Genomic DNA, 19,372 nt, shown 5'->3' on the forward strand with positions numbered 1-19,372 from the left:
AGCTATTTCCAATTTGGTGATTATGCTATTCTTTGATTAAAGTAAAATCTTTATATTAATTGGAAACACATAATTGCCTATAATCTTGAATTTATTGTTCATATATTTGGCTAATTATTCTTACTTATCATATTTATGATAGCTGAGAGCATATGCTATTTAGTGTGTAACATATATGTAGTGTCTATTTCTCCAATGTTGCCCCTAATTTAAGCAAATATCCATTACTGTGTTCATATATTAAAATGATCTTGTGCAACAGCTAACTTCAAAACACTATAGCTAGCATGGAGTCCAAAATCAACTTCTGTTTCATTTCTGGATGCTTGATGTTCTCTAGCTGCCCACTGAATTAGTTTATCATTATGTAACACAACCATGCAACTTGGCCTGTGACCAAGGCAACCAAGTTCTCCAAGTCCAAGCCACAATATTTCTCTCAAGGGTGAAGATACTCCCATTGCTACACTAGAAACCCCACCTCCCCCCCCCCCCCCCACAAAAAAATGGAAGCCTGGTTAGTTGTCTAGTTCAAATCAAAATTATGCATTATATAAGTTTTTTGATACATCTAGGTTCAGAAGGCATTGTAGAGGATGATTGTGGAACATGTGTTTGTAATTGCAATAGTTGTCTTGTTTGAAAATGGAAGAATGAAGAATGATTAAGAACTAAAGGAGACTAGTTTACAAAATTTTGCTTGAGTGAGTTACAATCGAGTGCCAAGCAAACTTACTATCTAATTATTTAAATTTTTATTGAAAAGTTTGCTAGAGTGAGATGTATTTCACTTGAGCAAAATTGTGACAGAATGAAAAGTTATCTACAGAGTTGTGTAAAAAACCTGAGGGAAAGTGAACTTTTTGTATACCTAGCAACTAGTAATGGTCATAATAACATTTTAAAGTATATGCCTCTTCTCATGTGACTTCTCCAATGTCCCTTTCAATGGTATTTCCTCATTGATTATAACTGATCATTTATATTTAGTTTTTTTACAAATTTTTGACTCACTATATGGACAAATTCACAAGAATCTCCGAGTTTGCTACTTGTAGAATCCTGGCTTAGTTATATATCAAACCTGATTTGTCTACAACCCTTTAACAAACTCAATTGAGTGGGGGCAAATATCATCTTAAATGTAACAATTATTATGTGCCTCAAAACCCTTATTGTTATTTCATTCTTCCATTGTTTTCCCCTTATTTCCCCAACAAGACAGTATTTGATAGAAATGTAAGGAAAAACTGAAGTAACAAGTTTGAAAGTGATGACTCAAGATTTGGTGAATTTTGATGGTTCAAATTTCACCCATTATCATGACAAAATGAAGTTTCTTCTTATTACATTGAAGGTTTTCTATATGTTGGATCAGACTTGCAACCATTTTCTTAAAACTACGATGTAATCAAGGCTCAAATGATGAAATGCAAAGAAGATGACTCTGTGTAGGGGCACATTTTGAATACTCTACTGGATCATCTCTATGATCTTTCACTCCATTGAAGATACCAAGGAACATATAGAATGCTTTGGAGAGGCAAAGTACAAAATGGAGAAAATAGATATAGACAAATTTATCTTTCAAAAGTACTTTGACTTCAAAATGGTTGATAATTTTTCCTTTTGCATAAATTACAAAATATTGTTAATAAACTTTGTAATTTATCAATTCAAATTTCTTAGTTGTTTCAAGTGGGATCAATCATTGCAATACTCCCACCAGGTTGGAATAGTCATCGGAAAAAACTTTTGCATGTGACAAAAGATTAAACATTGGAAAAGTTTGATAAACATCTTTGAATCGAAGAAGAAAGTAGAATAAGAGACGGTACCAATTATGATTCTAACGTGAATGTTAATAGTGTTTAAGGCAAAGGGAATAAAACACAAAGCACTTAAGTAAACAAAAGTAGGAACAGTTTTAAGAAGAGTAAATCTAAAAATCTCAATACGAAAGTAAAGCAAATGCAACAACTATTGTTAAAGAAATTGTAACCATAGTGAGTGGAGTGTATATTAATATAATCACAGAAGTGCAAATGACTGCTTTTCCAATCCCAGTGCAATGGTGCATGTGTACAATGATAAGACTCAGTTCAAACACTAATGACATGTTCAAACTAAGTATTATTATTATTATTATAAAGATGTTTCTAATTCTTTTTGCTAACCGATGTTTCTAATTCTTTTTATAGCATTGATTCATCATCTTTATAGCATTAGCATGGTCATTGAGCACATTTAAATTTTAAGCATTTGAGATATATGTCTAACAATCTTACGTATGGTTTAATTTCTCATAAGCATGATGAAAATAATAAGTGTGAAATTTGTACACAAGCCAAAAATGGCTAAGAAACCATTTCCCACATCACAAAGAAATCACAAATTTTAGAACTTGTATCTTCTGATGTATGCGGATTGAATCGTGTTAACTACAAAGGATAAACATATTTTATTACATTTAGTGATGATTTCTATAGATTACTTTTTTGATAAACAAGGATATCTAGATCTCTTTGAGTATTTGACTATTCCTTTGGGCATGTGCAATCCTCCTGTCCCGCACACACCAGGTTATTACAGGGAGGAACCACTTAAGGGTATGTGTACTTATGAGAAATAATGATGAATCTTTTAACACGTTCAATGTTATAAATCTAATGTAGAAAAAAACAATAAAATTAAAACGTTTAGGAGTGATAGAGTGAAGAATGACTTTCACATGAGTTTACTACATTTTGTGAAGAATATGCAATAATACACCAAAAAATATGATCCTAATACACCTCAACAAAATAGTTTGATAAAAAGGAAAATTCAGACTTTTGTTAGACTTGGTTAATGTCATGATTTTAAGTGAAAAGTTGCCATTTAAATTATGGGGAGAAGCTTTCCTCACAACGTGTCATGTATGCAATAGAGTTTCATCTAAGGGTTCGTTTGGATACAGTTGAAAATTGAAAACTGAAAACATTGTAGTAAAATAATTTTTGAATGTGTGAATAGTATCATGTGACTTATTTTTAACAAAAAAGTTGCTAAAAAGTGATGTTTGTTTGTGGGTCTCATGAATTGTGCACGGGTGCACTATTCACGCAGAAAGTCAACATTCACGGCTAAAATAAAAATTAAAAAAAAAAAAGCTGAAAACACAGACGCAAAACGCAAATCATTCTGATCCAAACGCCACCTAAGAAAACAAAAGTATCTCTATATGAGCTTTGGAATGGTAAAAAAAAAAAAACCTCAATTATTTTAAAGTATAGAGGTTTATAGCCTTTAATAAAGTTTCAGATTCAAAGAGGACTAAGTTAGGACTAAGAGCAATGAAAAGTTTATTTATAGGTTATGCAAAAATTTTGAATACTCATAGATTGTTACATTTTAGTCCAATGTTATAGTGGAATTATGAGATGTGCATGGGTTGAATTACCCAATCCAACCTCCTTGAGTTGAGAAATATCTCCAACCCATCCAACCAAACTCATGATATCTCTAAAATCCAATCCAACCAATATGGGTTAGGTCAGGTCATTGAGTCGAGGTCATTTTGTCAAGTCTAATAAAAAGATTGGGTTTTTATTCAACTATTTATGCTCATTATTCAATAAATGATTATGATTTACACAATTGAGCTTAATATTTCAATTTTATGAAAGCTAAGTCTTAAATACCAAAATAATTCAAACTAACAAATTTAAATAAAGTTATAAAATACCAAAAAAATTTCAAATTAAAAAAATTAAAATGCATATATTTTTTCAAACTATTAATATCATAAGTTGGATGAAGTTACATGAGTTGAAACTTTTGCCAAACTAAACTTGACCCAGCCAAAAATTCAAAAAATAATTACAACCCAACCTAACATAATTTGTAAGAGCCACTGAACAAGAAAAGAAAAACAAAAAAATTGTGGTCCAAAAGTCATTTCATATCAAGCTCTTGTATACTTAGTAGAAGGTAATAGAAATGTAGTCCAAGACAAAATACATATTGCATTTTATACATAGAGTGACTCTAAAACTTTTAGTGAAACAACGTCTTCAAGAAATCTAGTTTTTGGAAAGAAGCTGTAAATGATGACATGAACTTAGTATTATCTAACAACAATTTGGTTTTAATTGATCAATTTCATCAATGTTGATGACGTCTTATTCGGCCCAGATTGACCTATCAAGATTTGGTTTGTTTCTGTTAGGGAGACCACAATTTAACTCCTTACAATCACTCTAAAAACAGGCTCATGTGGTGTCATGTTAAAGGCCATAAAAGATTTAAGTATGTCTTCCTCATTACCAATTGGTTTTGAGGTGGAATGACACAGTTTACGGTCTAACAAATGATATCAAAGCCATGGTCATGGGTTCCAGTCACAGGAGTGTCATTGTGAGGGAGGGATTGTTGGGCAGACCACAATTTGACTCCCTACAACCACTCTAAAAACAAACCCGTGTGGTGTGATGTTGAAGGTCATAAAAGATTTGATGTATCTTTCTCATCACCAATTGGTTTTAAGGTGGAATGGTACAGCTTACGGTCCAACAATTTTAATAGCAACTAAGGTCGGTGATAAGTCTCATAGTTCAAAACCTACCTCAAAAGTTTTCCCACTTGGGAATTTGACCAAATTGACCTAATCAATAACATATGCATTCTCAGTTATATCTTCATCTATATTTGGTGGAGATCTTAAAAACTTCGACGTTTTTGCTTGTTGTTGTTGTTGTTGTTTATAGCTAGTTCGAATGAATCCAACTATTACCCCTAAACACCCACTTATTCAAGCTATCATTTTTGCTAGGTTGACGTCAAGTTTCATCCTCTACCACTTAACGTGATCCAATTGAGTGCTAGGTTGAGTCCAAAATCAACTTAACCCAACCCAATCCGTGGACACCCTCAGGCATACCTAAATACCTCCATTATCCACTCTAGCTCTAACATAGATGAACACCCATGATCCGATCTCTATCGGTCTCATTGTCATCCTTATTATATTGCATATTTGACCAAACAAGCCAGGGTCATTAATGACATTTGACTCAAATGGAGTCGATATATACCTCTTTCAACAAAGGAAAAAGAAAAAAAAGATATCATTATCCACAGTTACAAATAGTACAAGAAGATTTCGTTCGATGCCCACCTCTTTACTTTTACCAGTCTACCCCGAATGTAACGGTGGGCCCTCCTGCTACATGTTTTTTTTAAAAAAACAAAGTTAAAAAAGAAAGAAACCTCCACGCCTCCACATTTCGCAGGAGCCAACATTGCCTCTTTTAAAAAAAACAAAAAACACACACATCTCTGTCTCTCTCTCTCGCTCAGTCGCTGGTTGTGGTCGGTTGTCAAAGCTTTGCTTTGTGCTTGAATTGAAAGGGTACTAATTTCTTTCCTCCAAATCTGTTATTTCTACTCTATTTTTGCCATGTTAAAGTTAAACCCTCAATTGAAAATTTTTCACTTGAAAATAAAAGTATGGATTCTGGTTTGGTTTGGGTTGGTTTGTTCTCTGATATTTAAGGTTCAGCTCACTACTTTAGTTTGTATTCTTGAATACTGCATTCGGGAGAAACTTGCAGCACCGTTTGTTTTTTAATGTACAATTTTTATTTATTTTTTAATTATTAATAATCATAATTCTCTGTGTAGTTCAGCAGCTCATAGGCGCCCAATGGTCCCGTGGTGGACCCGAAAAAAATAAAAATAAAACCCATTGTTGTCCATTTTTTTAATATATATTTATTTTAAGAATAAGCTGTGTTATGAAATTTTGAAATATAAACCCGCCAGTTGCTCTCAAATTGAACGAATAAAACAAATTAAATTAGCTGCGGTATATTATATTATAATATTCGTAGCTTTATATATATATATATATATGGTATAGGTAAACAAACATGTACTTATATAATTTGTTACTGAATATAGTGTAATTGTGTAACTGAATATCAGTCTATCTCAGACTCAGCCTAGTAGTTGGAGGCTTGGAATGAGCTGTAGACTCAAATATCCTGGGCTTGATCCCTATTAGGAGTTCCTCTGGATTACCTAATACACGGTTCTGGTGGGTGGGGTTGTGCATCTGTGGTTTGCTCCATAGGGATGGTCCAAAGGACTTTGTCTTGGTGAGATTCCACGTCATTAAGAAAAAAAAAAAAATCAGTCTTTCTCCTACCATGTTACCATGTGTCGAGTCGAAATTGTTTATGGATTGGCCTTAGGAGTTGTATGTAAAAAAAAAAAAAAAATTAATTCAGTGGCATTACTGACTGTATTGGATTTTTATGGGATTCATTGTTATACTTGTGGCATTGTAGACTTTGAAAGCATCGGTGTTTGTTGCAGGTTACTGTTTCATTAATAAAAACATTGAAAGAGATTATGATATCAGAGTAGCTAAATGATTAGCTGTATTTAGTTGGCATTTTTGAGTATCTCCTTTCACGAAAGATTACTATAGTAGTTGGGTGTAACTAGTTGCTAATTTACAGCAGCAGATCACAATATGAAGTTGTTGAGTTGCATTAGACTAAAATACGTACCCTGATTTTGTTCAGTTTATTCATTTTTACCCTTTTCACTATACTAGCACGTGGAGGAAATTATGCTATTTAAAAAAAAAAAAAAAAAAAAAAAGAAAGAAGAAGAAGATTACATTGTTATTATTATTGTGTACATACCTTTCCTTTATGACAATAAGTGAATGTTGTAATTAATATTCAAGTTGTGCAGCAGAAGAGTGTTAATTTTCATTTTTCAATTTGATAATGATATGGCTGTCTTGGCAGCACTGAAATGTATTAGCCTATTAGGGACTCTGTTGATATTTGTATAGAAGTGTAAACTACCTTCTTGGTCACTTTCCTGTGTAGTCTCTGTAAGTCTGATGTATAAGGTTTGTTCATTGCAAGGACATCCTTAATGATTTCATATTTCAACTTGGATTTAGGCCTCTCCAGCTAAGGCAGGATACTGAGTACTGCTGGTTCCACAAATGATTAACTCTACTCTTAAAAACAATGGGCTGGGCTATTGTGGGACTGATTTGCCTTTGTACCGTAAGCAATCACCAATAGGCAAGAAGAAGACTGCTTTGAGAGATGTGCAGAATGATAGCAGGAGCTTAATACGTAATGATCCAGAGAGTTGTGTTCTCGGAAGACATGATGCCAATGCTGTTAAGGTCTCTGGGGCTAAGAGACTTACCCCTGAATTCTCTTCAAACCCCCCTTATCACCAGTCCTGGAGAAGTAATAGAGCAAATAAACATTTCACACACGATGGTAAGAATTTTGATTCAGAACTAGGCAGGACAAGAGTTCAAGAGACATTTGAGAATAAAAGCAGGTTTCCAAATTCAAGAAAATATTTCCACAATCAGCCACAACTAGCTCAACAACCTTCTGACAAGCAGGAGAAAAATACATCTTGTCTATCTGCATTTGCACCAATTCCTACGGCTTCTTTGATAGCCTTTTCCCCAGATAGACAATCAGTTCCTGTTTTTCTCGAAAAGTCTGGTAATGGTTTGCCAGCTGCTGAATCCAATCACCCTAGGTTTACTTCTGAGTACGAAGTTCCTCATTTAGCTGATACTAAGGGGAGCACTGATCAGAAAAGGAAAGAACAGCTCCTTCATGTGCAGAAGTTTCTGAAGCACTGTGATAAGTATGATCAGAGAGATTACATCCAAAGTAAGACACTGTAGTCCAGTGGTGCCGCTGTAGAACATTATCTGTTCTAAATTAATCTTTTTTTTCCCGACAGTTCCAAAAATGTTTTCTTTTGTTTGTGAATTTCAGGGCTTTGTCATTTGTCTCCTCTTGAGCTTAGCAGACATGCTGTTGAGTTGGAGAAAAGATCAATCCAGCTATCAGTTGAGGAAGGTAGTTAAATGAATTTATAGCAACGTTTGAGTACTATATTCTTCTAAGGAAATGAAATTTCAATTATTTTTTCAATAAACGTATCATAATACATAAGGTATGGAGTTAGGTGTTATATTAAGATCTTATACATGAAATGTCAGCATGAATCTTTTCTTTTCTGTTTGGTTTCACAAAATGCAAAAGGACCCCTCCAACTTTGGCTCAATTTGAAACTGACCTCTGATTTATAATTTACAATTTTTAAATTTTTGGGGTTAGGGAATTTGCTAAATCGGTTGTTAGATGGGCTGGAAGGAAAGTGATCACCTGTACTCATGATTCATTGTTAATAAAAAAATTTATTTTGAAGTAAAATTAAATAAAAATTTCATTTTAAATCCATGTTATTGATTCAATTATCTTCTCACTGAGACTGCCGTACACAGCAACTCTCCAACCTTAACCCACAGCAAAGCCCAGCTGCATTGCTGTCTCATGCCTCAATTTCAAACCCATGCCTCAAACTTCACAAACACACAACACTCAGACCACAGCTGAAATTACTAAGCTGCCAATTAGATCATTCTAAACTGCCAAAATCCCCTTGGCCGAACCCCAAGTAGCCACCACTTAGGGCAAAGTTGGCTGGCCATGATTGAACCCACAAAATATACTCATCACCCACTCACTCAAAGCCCCAAACCACCAAACTGTTGCCACTCTAGAGCTGACCATTGGTAAAGGAGCATTGAAAGCAGTGGCATCCAACCACAATCACCACTAGCAAACCCAATAACATGACCTGACTCTCCATTTTCAGCCATTAATCATCATGACCGAGGTCCACCCAGCTGCAACCACCTCTGGTAAGCCCCCAATCAGCCAACAACAATGCCAAAATTGTTAGCCTATACCGTTCCCTCCAAAACCAGCTGCTGCCAACTGAAGCCCAACCCCTCTTAGATTTCCAATATTTTCAACCAAACACTGCCATGGAGTAATTATTGGGTAGCACAAAGCTCAAGAAATATTGATATGAGAACCAATTCCATATGGGCCTATTACTTAAATAGTTAAATCATGTAAGTGAGATGATGAGGAAGAGATAAAGTGAGAGAAGGATGAGATCAAGAAGAAGAACCAAAAAATGGATTTTTGAAAAATTAAATTTTACTTTAAAATTAATTTTATTGAAAATAAATCATGTGGATGAGCGAAATCACTTTCCGTCAAACAAAACTGACAGAAGTGAGATGGAAGGATAAATTTGGTGATTTCCCTAACCTCAGGTCAAAATTTTCAAATTGGAAGTTCAAGGGGTCAGTTTAAAATCAACCCAAAGCTGTGGGGTATTTTCACATTTCCTTTTTTTATCCTCCTCTTCTTCTGCATTTGTTTGTGTGTGAAGCTAGCATAAAACCTTAAGTAGCACTAAGTTCACTGTAAACTGAAAGTTAATTATGAAAGGGGCTTTTGAATTGAAATGCTTATGATTATAATTATGACAACCCAGAAAATTACATATTTTACTCTTGTGTGTCAAATGATCAAGATGATACCTAATAGATTGTTCATTGTCGAGGGTTGCTAAATGTATCCACAGAATTGCTACCTCTAAGTAGCTAACTTCTATCTAGCGCTTCTACTTCTGGTAGAGTAGCTTAAATGATGTAAACTAGAAATATTCAGTGAGGAAACTTTTGTCTACATTATGAGTATCAACAGTGTAAGTCTATGAGATCTGCTTTATGTGGTTAATACCCTGTTTAGTATTTAACCCTGTATTGCAGCTTTCCCAACTGAACAAATTATGATATTGAAATTGGATGTCCTGAATTTTGGCTTTAGTTCTTCTACATATAATTGCATTTTAAATATTTTCTATCCTTTTTCTATTGATGAAATCCTATATGAGTTCCAAAAATAGTGATTCCTGCCCAAGTAAACTTATGCCACATGTCATGCAACAATGTTTGCCATGCTGTGGGTTTGAATCTCCAGTCTGAACACAGTTGAGTAGATAATGACACAATAGAGTATAATACTGCCAATGCGTCACACCCTATAAATTGAGCGTGAGTTTTGCTTATTGATGGTCTTTCTGAACAGAAAGAGAAATGTATTGTCATAATTACTGCACTAGATTGTGTGCCAGCTATTTATGCATTCTTTGTAATGTAGAAGGATTAGACTATGGAGTGGAGAAACATCATAATATGACAGATGGTTGGTGCAACTAGTAATGATAGGAAACCGGTGGCAGCTGGCAGTAGGTGGCTGCGATAGCCGGATAGGAGGCCGGTTGAGTGGCTGCAGGTGGCCAGTGATTGGTGGCAGCAATGGCTTGTGGGCTGGGTGATTTGTTATGGTGGTCGGATGGTTGGTGATGGAGGAAGTTGGTAGTGGCAGCATAGAGGAGTAAAAAGGGGCAAGAGTGGGAGGGATAAGGCAAAGGATTTTTCTGGAAAATTGTTTACATTTTTTAAAAGTGTAAACAATTTTCTGTCGACTATGGATAATGTTTTTTGTTACTTAAATTTTCAATTGTACCAAACATTGAATAACACCCAAAAAAAAAAAAAAATAGTGTGTGTTTGGAGACCAATGAAAAATTAAAATTATTTTACTATTCAGCTTATTTTTGCTACTATTTATGAGCCCCACTGTATTTTTTGGTACCATTCATGAGTCGTACTATTTTAACTAACTTTTATCTTTATCTACAATACTTTTAGCAATAAGTTTTCAGTTTTAGTAAAATAAGCGATATTCAAACAGACCTTTAATGATTAAAAAAAAGTTTATTTGCAAGTTTTCTAAGATCATAGACCTCATATACCTTTTTTTGTTCTCTTTCTATTTCCTTGATCCCAGATGATATCTGATTGTACATGTTTACATTTTTGTTCAATTAAAGTTTAACCGAGTTTAGTAATCAATGACTTTCGGATGATGATTAAGCCAATTCATTGTGTTCGTCCATTGCAGTGAAAGAGATCGAAAGGATGAAGGCTCTAAACATATTTGGGAAGTCTTCACCAACAAAGAATCCCTTGCCAACATTTTGACAAGTTCTGTCCAAAAAGTGAAAATAAATTAGTTAAACAAGTTTTAGTGATTTTGCTTATGACCAGGTAGGTAAATTAATCTGCCTCAGTTTCTTCATTTTTCATTTTCTTTTTTTATGTTTGGCTTGGACCTTGGAATGAATCTACCTTTTTGGTAGCTCTACCAACCGTGCAAACCTGATATTTATTAGGAACTTATTTATCAATTGTAAGTTTGTAACTTGTCATCTTTTGCTTCTACTGATAGTTGTATCAGGTAGTCTTATCAATATCAAAATTCCTACAGCTAGATGTCAAAAATTTTATAGTGAAAATAAATATTTCGTCTCAAATGGATAATGGAGTGCAAAGACTGTAATGTCTTTTTAACACCCTGTTACTAAAAATTTCTGATACCATGTGAAAGTAGTTGTGGGTTACCTTACTATCTAGAATAACGACTGATCTGCAAACATGGATAATGCTCTCCCCACTTCTCTTCAAGTTCGTGTTAGTTGGTACCTTGTGTGTTATGTGAATTATTTGGAGGGAGTGTAATAGTCACATCTTTTAGAATTGGGAGCATTCGATGGATCAGCTCATAACATTATTTACGGGGACATTGTTAGATTGGTCTCGAGCTTTGGAATTCACGTCTATTGATTCCATTCTTTTTTTCTTTTTTTTTGTATATTTATTTTTGTTACTTCATGCTCCTTGCATGAAGTAGCCTTATTTAATTAAATTTTTCTTACTTCTCAAAAAAAATAAAATAAAATAAAATACACTACAGCACAGCCAGAAGGATTAAAAAAAATAATTTAGGGTGACGCATAAACCAGTTCCAATTGAAAGCAAAAATTAGAAAGTGCCTGTATAGGTTCACAAATCATATGTATAAAGCATCGCATGGGTTTTGAATGGAAATAATTTGAACTAATTTTAGAGTTTATATCATACCATATTTGTGAATTGAACTTAGTAGTAAACTAAATATATGTTTACCATTGATAAAAGATGGTGTAATTTTTCCATATGTTTCCAACTATTGTGCTAATTCAAGTTATTTTGTTAGATTTAAAGCCATAAACATATGCGTGTGAGTTGGCTCATTTGGTAAAATTTATTTATGTGCTCAAATTAGAACAAGTTTTGTTTACACTAAAGGAGGGGATTCAAAAACAAGGCAATGACTACTTATTGATCTGATATTTTAGACAAAGGCATAAAAATTAATACCCGGCTTTTCTAAATGTTGGCCATTGTAGCAAGGATGACTAATGCTCTGTTTGTTTCACTAGAAAACCTTCTGTAAAGATAATTTTCCACATTTTTCAGTGTTTGGTAGCACCAAAAAAAAAAAAAACCTAGTCAATGGAAAACCATCTTTGATCAACGGAAAACTCTAATAAAAATAAAGTTTATTTTCTATAGGTTATTTTCCAAATTTTTTTGGGAAAACAATCTCTCTCTCACGCATTGCATCTCTTTCAAATATTATCTTCATCTATAGCTGTGGGAAACATAATTTTTTAGCGCATTCTCTCTCTCATGGTAAGTTTTCTCACTTTTTCTCTCCTCACACCCTCACTGTCACTAACTCTGGTCTCTACTCTTCCTATAGATCTCTTTCTTTAATTGTCTCTCTTCTCTCTTTTCTCCATGTTTCTCTTCCCCTCTGTAACACAATTCTCTGATTAGATTTTTTTTTTTCCCCTTCACTGATCGGTCAATAACTTCGACTTGTAAAGGAGAACAAATTTGCAGCAGTAATTATTTCATTCATTTTTACTAAAATCCCAATTCTTTGCTTTGAATTTCAAGCTCGATTTTCTTTTTTCTCTAAGAAATTTCCGGTTTGATGGATTCCAGGCAGAGGTTACTTCTTTTTCGTACATAATGTGCAAAAAATAAAATAAAATAAAATAAAATATAAAAAAAAAAAAAAGAAGAAGAAGAAGAAGAAAGAATGAATGAAGTAAAAGATTAAGATTTTAAACATAATACCTATATTGCTTTAAATTACTTTTACATGAGACAATCTTTACCGAGGACTAATAATATTGTTATATAATGAATGAGAATTGTTTAGGAGAATTGCATTTGTTGGCAAATACTTTTTTTGTTGGCAGATACTATGCAATAATGATATATTATGCAGTACATTATTTAAATACATAATTTAGAGTAATAATGAAGACTTGTGGTTGACCATAATAGACAAATGGTTGATATGTGTGTGTGTGTATGTATGTACGTTATTGTCTATATATATAAGCAAGATGAGGGGTAGAGATCATAAAAATTTAACAACTAATTAATTTTGATTGTATCTATTATCAGAATTTTAGTATGAAAACCAAATTCGTTTTTGGTTTTTTATTTATAATGGTTGCATTAGTTAGTTTACATAATATACATATTTTAAATTATACAAGAAATATTTAAAAAAAAAAATTGCATACCAAACACCAAAAAATATTCTCAATCTCATTTTCAAGGTCATTACCAAACATTGAAAAATAAGCTAATTTTCTAAAAATTGCTCTTTGAAAAATTCTTCGCTCGGGGGGTATAACAATGTTCTAAAATTAGCTTTAAAAAGTGGTTTTTATATTTTACGGGGTAAAATACAAAACTATTCTTGAGCTTCGGGCTAACGTCAAGTCCTATCAAACTTCTTCAAAAATATCCACTTTGTTTCTTAAGCACAAACATCAATTAACACTGTTTGATAATCCACTCGCTTATCTTGCTTAATTCTTTATCTTTAACTATTATTTATCTGTCATTAGCTACTCAGACAATCCATTACGCATATAATTATCATAGCACTGTCACTAAGAGCAAATTGGATATTTTTAAAAAATCTTTGCGGTACTTGGTATTAAGCTCAAAACATCATGGATGGTTTTTGTATTTTACCATAGTTTATAATTACAGTTTAAGACCTTTTAAATATGACAATGTCCCATGGTTTTGACATTATTACATTCTTTTCTTGATGATTAGTACCTATATACGTCCCCGATGATCAGAACTTTGAACACTTGGTAGTTGGGATGGCTTATATTTTTCTCTTGGGTAAAATGCACCAAGACTGGTGAATTTTCATGTTGTTGTACTAAGATCCCTTGTCTTTTCTTTTTAATCAATTTAGTACACAAATTTTTGTATTTTTTTCCAAATAGACAACTTTTGTTATTTCGATTTTAATAGAAGAATGAAAAGAATTTAAAATAAAAAATAAAAAAAAAAATTCAAAACGACCCCACATCCTCCCAAATCAAACTTTCCAATACTAGCTACCATTTGTATTGAATCGAATTGGATTCCCTCTTACAGTTCAAGATCAAGGTAGTTGATATTGTACCGGCCAATATGTATTGTACTGGTACGTATACCAATAACCCAACGTTTTGTAAAGGGTTTAAATACTGGCCGTACCGACCATACCAGCAAATTTCAGGCAATACTGACTGGTACAGAAAAAAATCTTTTTTTTTTTTTTTTAATTTTTGCAATTTTTGAATTTTTGTAAAGGCAGAGTGGTAACTTATTTGTATTAACTTATTAGTATTATTTGTTTTCTTAGTATGCAATGAATAATTAAGCTTTCTATTTTTTATATTGTGTGTTTTTTTTTTTTAATTGATGCTAAAGTCTAAAATCATAAACAATTTGTTCTGGATTGAGGTAATGTTTTATGATAAACTTTTATATTTACTAGTCGCAGACCCACACGATGCGTGGGAATATATAAATATTATGTAATGGAGTGTAATTTATAAAAAGTAATAATTACTCCAAGTATTATCTATTTTTTTTTTTAAAAAAAATTCTACAAGGATGTTTTATTCTACAAATATATCATAATATTATTTTTTGTATGTTTGATTAATATTTTCAAATTTCTCATCTCTTAAAGAATAAGGAGATTATCAATTTAATAAAAACTTATCACAAAATTACAATTTATGTTAACCAAAATTAAAATGAAATCAAAGGAATAAAAGATAGACTTTATAATAATTTATTACTCAAACAAATGGTAGGCATATTCAAATTTAAAGCCATGTAGATTGTGTTTTATTATAAACTCAAATTCTTATTTCCAAAAAAATTAAGTATTAACCAAAACCAAAATTCAACCAAGCCTACAAAAGAAAGAGAGGACTTTGTGATGGGAAATTTAAAAAACACAATACCAAATTAAAAAATATAAAATATAAAAAAATAAAATAAAATAAAAACACCAACAACCTTAATCAAAGTTATAAGAAAGAAAAAAAATCTAGAAAGAGAGAGAGTACTCATAGTTTTTTTGTGGGAAAAATATGGATTGAATGGGAGAAATGATATCGAATTTATAAAAAAATAAAATGAGGAAAAAAATAGTAAAAATATAAGAAAGAAAAAATGACGAAGGAAATGTAACGGTAAAGTAGAGAGTAGTAGGGAGATAAAAAAGCGAAAAGGGAGGGGAAATGTTAGAGGAAGTGTAATCGTAAATGTGAACTAACGGAGAGAATAAGAGGTTTTATTTTTATTTTTATTTTATTTATTTTTTAAGAATAGGGAGAATAAAAAAAATTTAAAAGGTAAAAAATAAGTTGATGTGGTCACTGATATGGCTAAACAAAAGTGTAGCAATAATAAATGTTACACTTCAGCTTTTATATATATATATATATATATAAAAGAGATTTTACTATTTGAGCTAATTGATGCAACCTAAAGAGTATTATATTATGTTTAATTTTTTTCCCCATACATGGCACAAGGTATGCTTAGTGAAAAATAAAATTAAGGAACTATAGCAAATCTTATTCAATTACCTACCAGTTTCTTCCTCAAAAAAAAAAAAAAAAAAAAAAATTTGTGTACCAGTTTGGATAAAAGTTGTAAAGGACAAAAGTTCATCACCAACTCTTAAAGTAGAAAAGTTCATCACCCACAATCTTAAAGTATATTCCAATTACACATTACATTTTGATAGTAGAATTGATGTCAGGATACTTCAACTTCCAAATTTATACTTTGTGGTAGATAGTCTCAAATCTTAGGTCACAAGTCGCACTAAAGATTTGCACTCCTTTACTCAAGTCACAACATTTTGGAATAAACCTAATTGAATCATTGAAGCACTTCATACAATCTATGCTTGAAAGGTCTCTAGGGCATTGAACTGACCCGTGGAGTTTGTAATTGTCTCCAACTGAAAACATTTGTGCATTCATAGAAGCTTGCCCTGCGAGTTGGGCCAAACACTCTCCTTTCTTTTGTCTAATCAATTGGTTAGTATTCATGTTTTCTGGGGTATTTGCGAAGAACAGTGTGTCACGGTCAATTTGGCCAAAGAAATCCAAATTATGATACTTCAATGTGCAGTAATAGTACCATATTGTTGCACCTTTATTATTGGGACAATATGACCGAATTTCGTTGGCTGCATTAACAATACAACTCTTGCAATCTTTCTCTAAGATATCACCACAACAAATGGTAAGCCCATAAACTATGTCTGCGCTTGACCCTTTGTGCCTATTGCAAAACCAGTGGAAGGGATTTCATAGGAAAGACAAGGAAAAAACTCATTCAAATTTGTATCATAATGGTCTATAATTGTGGAATTTACCCAAACCAAAATTCAACCAAAGCTACAAAAGAGAGAGAGAAGACTTTGTGATGTAAAATTTAAAAAATACAATACCAAAACATATATTAAAAAAAAAACCATCAACCTTAATCAGAGTTTTAAGAAAGAACAAAAATCCATAGAGAGAGAGAGAGAGAGAGAGAGAGAGAGAGAGCACTCACAATTTTTTCGAAGGAAAAATATGGATTGAATGAGAGAAATGCTATCGAATTTATACAAAAATAAAATGGGGGAGAAGAAGAGTCAAAATATAAGAGAAAATTGATTAAGTGTAACGGTAAAGAAGAGGGTAGTGGGGAGATGAAGAGGAAAAAAGGGAGGGGAAAGGTTGGGAAAAATGTAACAGTAAATGTGAACTCATAGGAAGAAGAAGAGGTGTTTTTTATTTATTTATTTTTTTTTTAAGAATAGGGAGAATAAAAGTTTTAAAAGAGAGAAAAAATTAGAATATAAGTGGATGATGTAGCCGCTGATGTGGCTCAACTGGAGCGTAGAACAATCTACACTTCAGCTTTTAGTAATATATAAATATAGATTATAATGCGCGCATACACACATACATACATACATACAATATATATATATATATATATATATATATATATTTATAAATATAAAAAATAATGATAAACCTAAAATGATATCTCAGTATTGATCGGTACCGAAATATATCGTTTCAGTGGTTAAACTAATATAGTCTTGGATACGAGAGTGACCCCTTGTCCAAGATTGGGTTCGCTACGAACCCCATGAATAATTCGTCATTATTGTAATCTCGTTCGTAGTCATCTCACTAATGTATTGGCTACTACTGAATAGTTTTGAGTTTTTTACTGTTAGATTTTCTAACTCTTGACTTATGGCTGGATGTTTATTTTATTTATGTTTATTGACTTCCAGATAGAATCGATATATGTTGACTCATTGTTGTAGAGTGAGTATTTGGATTGTACTGAGTCTGAGATGTTCATTTCCTGTGTGTAACATCATTCCTCTGGACTTCGGGTTGGCTATTTTCTTGGGCCCGAGTTGAGTTTTGAGTTGGGCTCTTGAGCTTAAATTGATTTTTCTTTTTTCTTTTTTTTTTCTTTTTCATTTTTGAGGAACAAAATGACTTATCTTTAATTCGAATTCTCACAGACAAGGATCCAGTTTAAATGCTCTTATCTACGGAAAAATATATTTGTAACAGGGTATACCTTCTCCTTATTTACACTATTCAATATCTTGATATGCCATATAAGATTTTTTTTTCAAATAAAAGAATAAAATATACACAAAATCATAATCTCATTAAAACGATCAAATAAAGGATAAAAGGCCAAAAGTCTTGTAACTTAACTTGAAATACAAATCTCTTATACCATTTTTTGTGTTCCACCACCATGGTATGCCATTTATTTGATTTTTTTTTTTTCATTTTAAACTTAAGTTATTTTATAAGGAAAATTAAACAAATACATAATATGTTGTAATTGATAGAACACAGAAAATAATACAGACGATTTGTATTCCTCAAATAGTTGCTATCTCCTAGTGTTTCTGATTGAGACAACCAGTTTTCAAATCCTCTCACCCCCTATTATCGAATTGAATGAAAATAAGAAGGTACAAGAGAAGCTAAACCTTCGCTAACAATGGTTGCTGGAAATAGTTTTAAGCAACCAATTATAACGCAGTGCATTTAGTGAGACCCTGATTTTGTTAGTGGAAATTTTGTATTGTGTTCAACACTAGTGATGTAGGATCATTTTGAGAGCATTCTAAAAAGGAAAAGGATAATTTTCAGAGGACTAATAATATTTAATATATAAAACTGTATCTGCTACTACAATTTTTTACAATTTTTTCAATTCTGATAGTGATGAAATTTCTTCTTCTATTTTTTGTGAATCCACTTGAAAATTTTATTAAACCAACTCAGAGATATCACAAAGTACAAAAGGAGTTATGCCACTATTCAGCTTTATACTAGTTCATTTTTTGTTCGTTGCTTACTATCTGGAACCATCCAAATTTCTTTTGGCTTGAAATACAAACCAAAATACTCGGCTATTCACACTAAGAAAACCCTATGCGAGACAGTAATTCGCACCAAAAAGATTGGGTTTAGCCATTGCCTAACTTAATTGGACTTAAATACACAAAACAACCAAGATTCAAGGAATAGAATAGATATTCATATTGATAATATAAAGGATTACAAGTAACAAGTCACAAGTTTACAGAATTACAAAACAAAACCTAATTAAGTAAACAAGCCTAGATTAGATGCCTACTCCTAAATGGTCCATGAAAGGCAATGACTTATAAGCATGAAGATAACTGTCTAATTGATTGGGAATGAGTATAGTTTTCGGATAATGTGTGTGTCTTTATTAGAAAAACCGACTTCTATTTATACCTAACTATTGACAATTATCGCATAATAACAGTTATTGCAACATGTGTATTCTTCAATAAGAACTACTTGCATGCCCATGTGCTTTTCATGTGGTCCCAATCATGGCACTACCCAACAATATCATGTGCACCATTATTTTATTTATTCACCCAACACTTGTAAGAGCTCATTTGCTTTCAACGGATATTAATCGCATTGATAACAAGAAAAAAGGGCTGAAACATTTAAGAATAACTCCACAAACAAAATTACTCCAAACTATACAAAGGAATAAATATATTGGAGTAATTTTTGGGGGAGAACATTGTGTGTTTTTATAGATTGAAAATGTGACTTTAAGTCATGTTTTCAGTTATAAAAACTTTAGTGTTTGTAATAT

At 32.3% G+C, this 19,372-nt stretch overlaps 1 protein-coding gene across 1 annotated transcript; it reads left to right on the plus strand.

Annotated features, from left to right (window-relative positions):
* Positions 1 to 5,246: 5,246 nt before the first annotated feature.
* LOC112031936 (uncharacterized) lies at positions 5,247 to 11,320 on the plus strand. The gene is made up of 4 exons (XM_024064637.2): positions 5,247 to 5,392; positions 6,965 to 7,709; positions 7,818 to 7,901; positions 10,872 to 11,320. The coding sequence occupies exons 2-4, from the start codon at positions 7,010 to 7,012 to the stop codon at positions 10,949 to 10,951; spliced, it is 864 nt and encodes a 287-aa protein (XP_023920405.1). The 5' UTR covers positions 5,247 to 5,392; positions 6,965 to 7,009; the 3' UTR covers positions 10,952 to 11,320.
* The last annotated feature ends 8,052 nt before the right edge of the window (positions 11,321 to 19,372 follow it).

This window comes from Quercus suber, unplaced genomic scaffold (assembly GCF_002906115.3).
Source record: "Quercus suber isolate HL8 unplaced genomic scaffold, Cork oak 2.0 scaffold_676, whole genome shotgun sequence".
In the NCBI taxonomy this organism is placed as follows: domain Eukaryota; kingdom Viridiplantae; phylum Streptophyta; class Magnoliopsida; order Fagales; family Fagaceae; genus Quercus; species Quercus suber.

Bases quoted from the DNA above. Each gene is read 5' to 3' on its own strand.
- LOC112031936 (XM_024064637.2), top strand. From the start codon at position 7,010: ATGATTAACTCTACTCTTAAAAACAATGGGCTGGGCTATTGTGGGACT. The intron at 7,710-7,817 runs GTAAGACACTGT...TGTGAATTTCAG, and splicing joins TCAGAGAGATTACATCCAAA to GGCTTTGTCATTTGTCTCCT. The intron at 7,902-10,871 runs GTAGTTAAATGA...CGTCCATTGCAG, and splicing joins CCAGCTATCAGTTGAGGAAG to TGAAAGAGATCGAAAGGATG.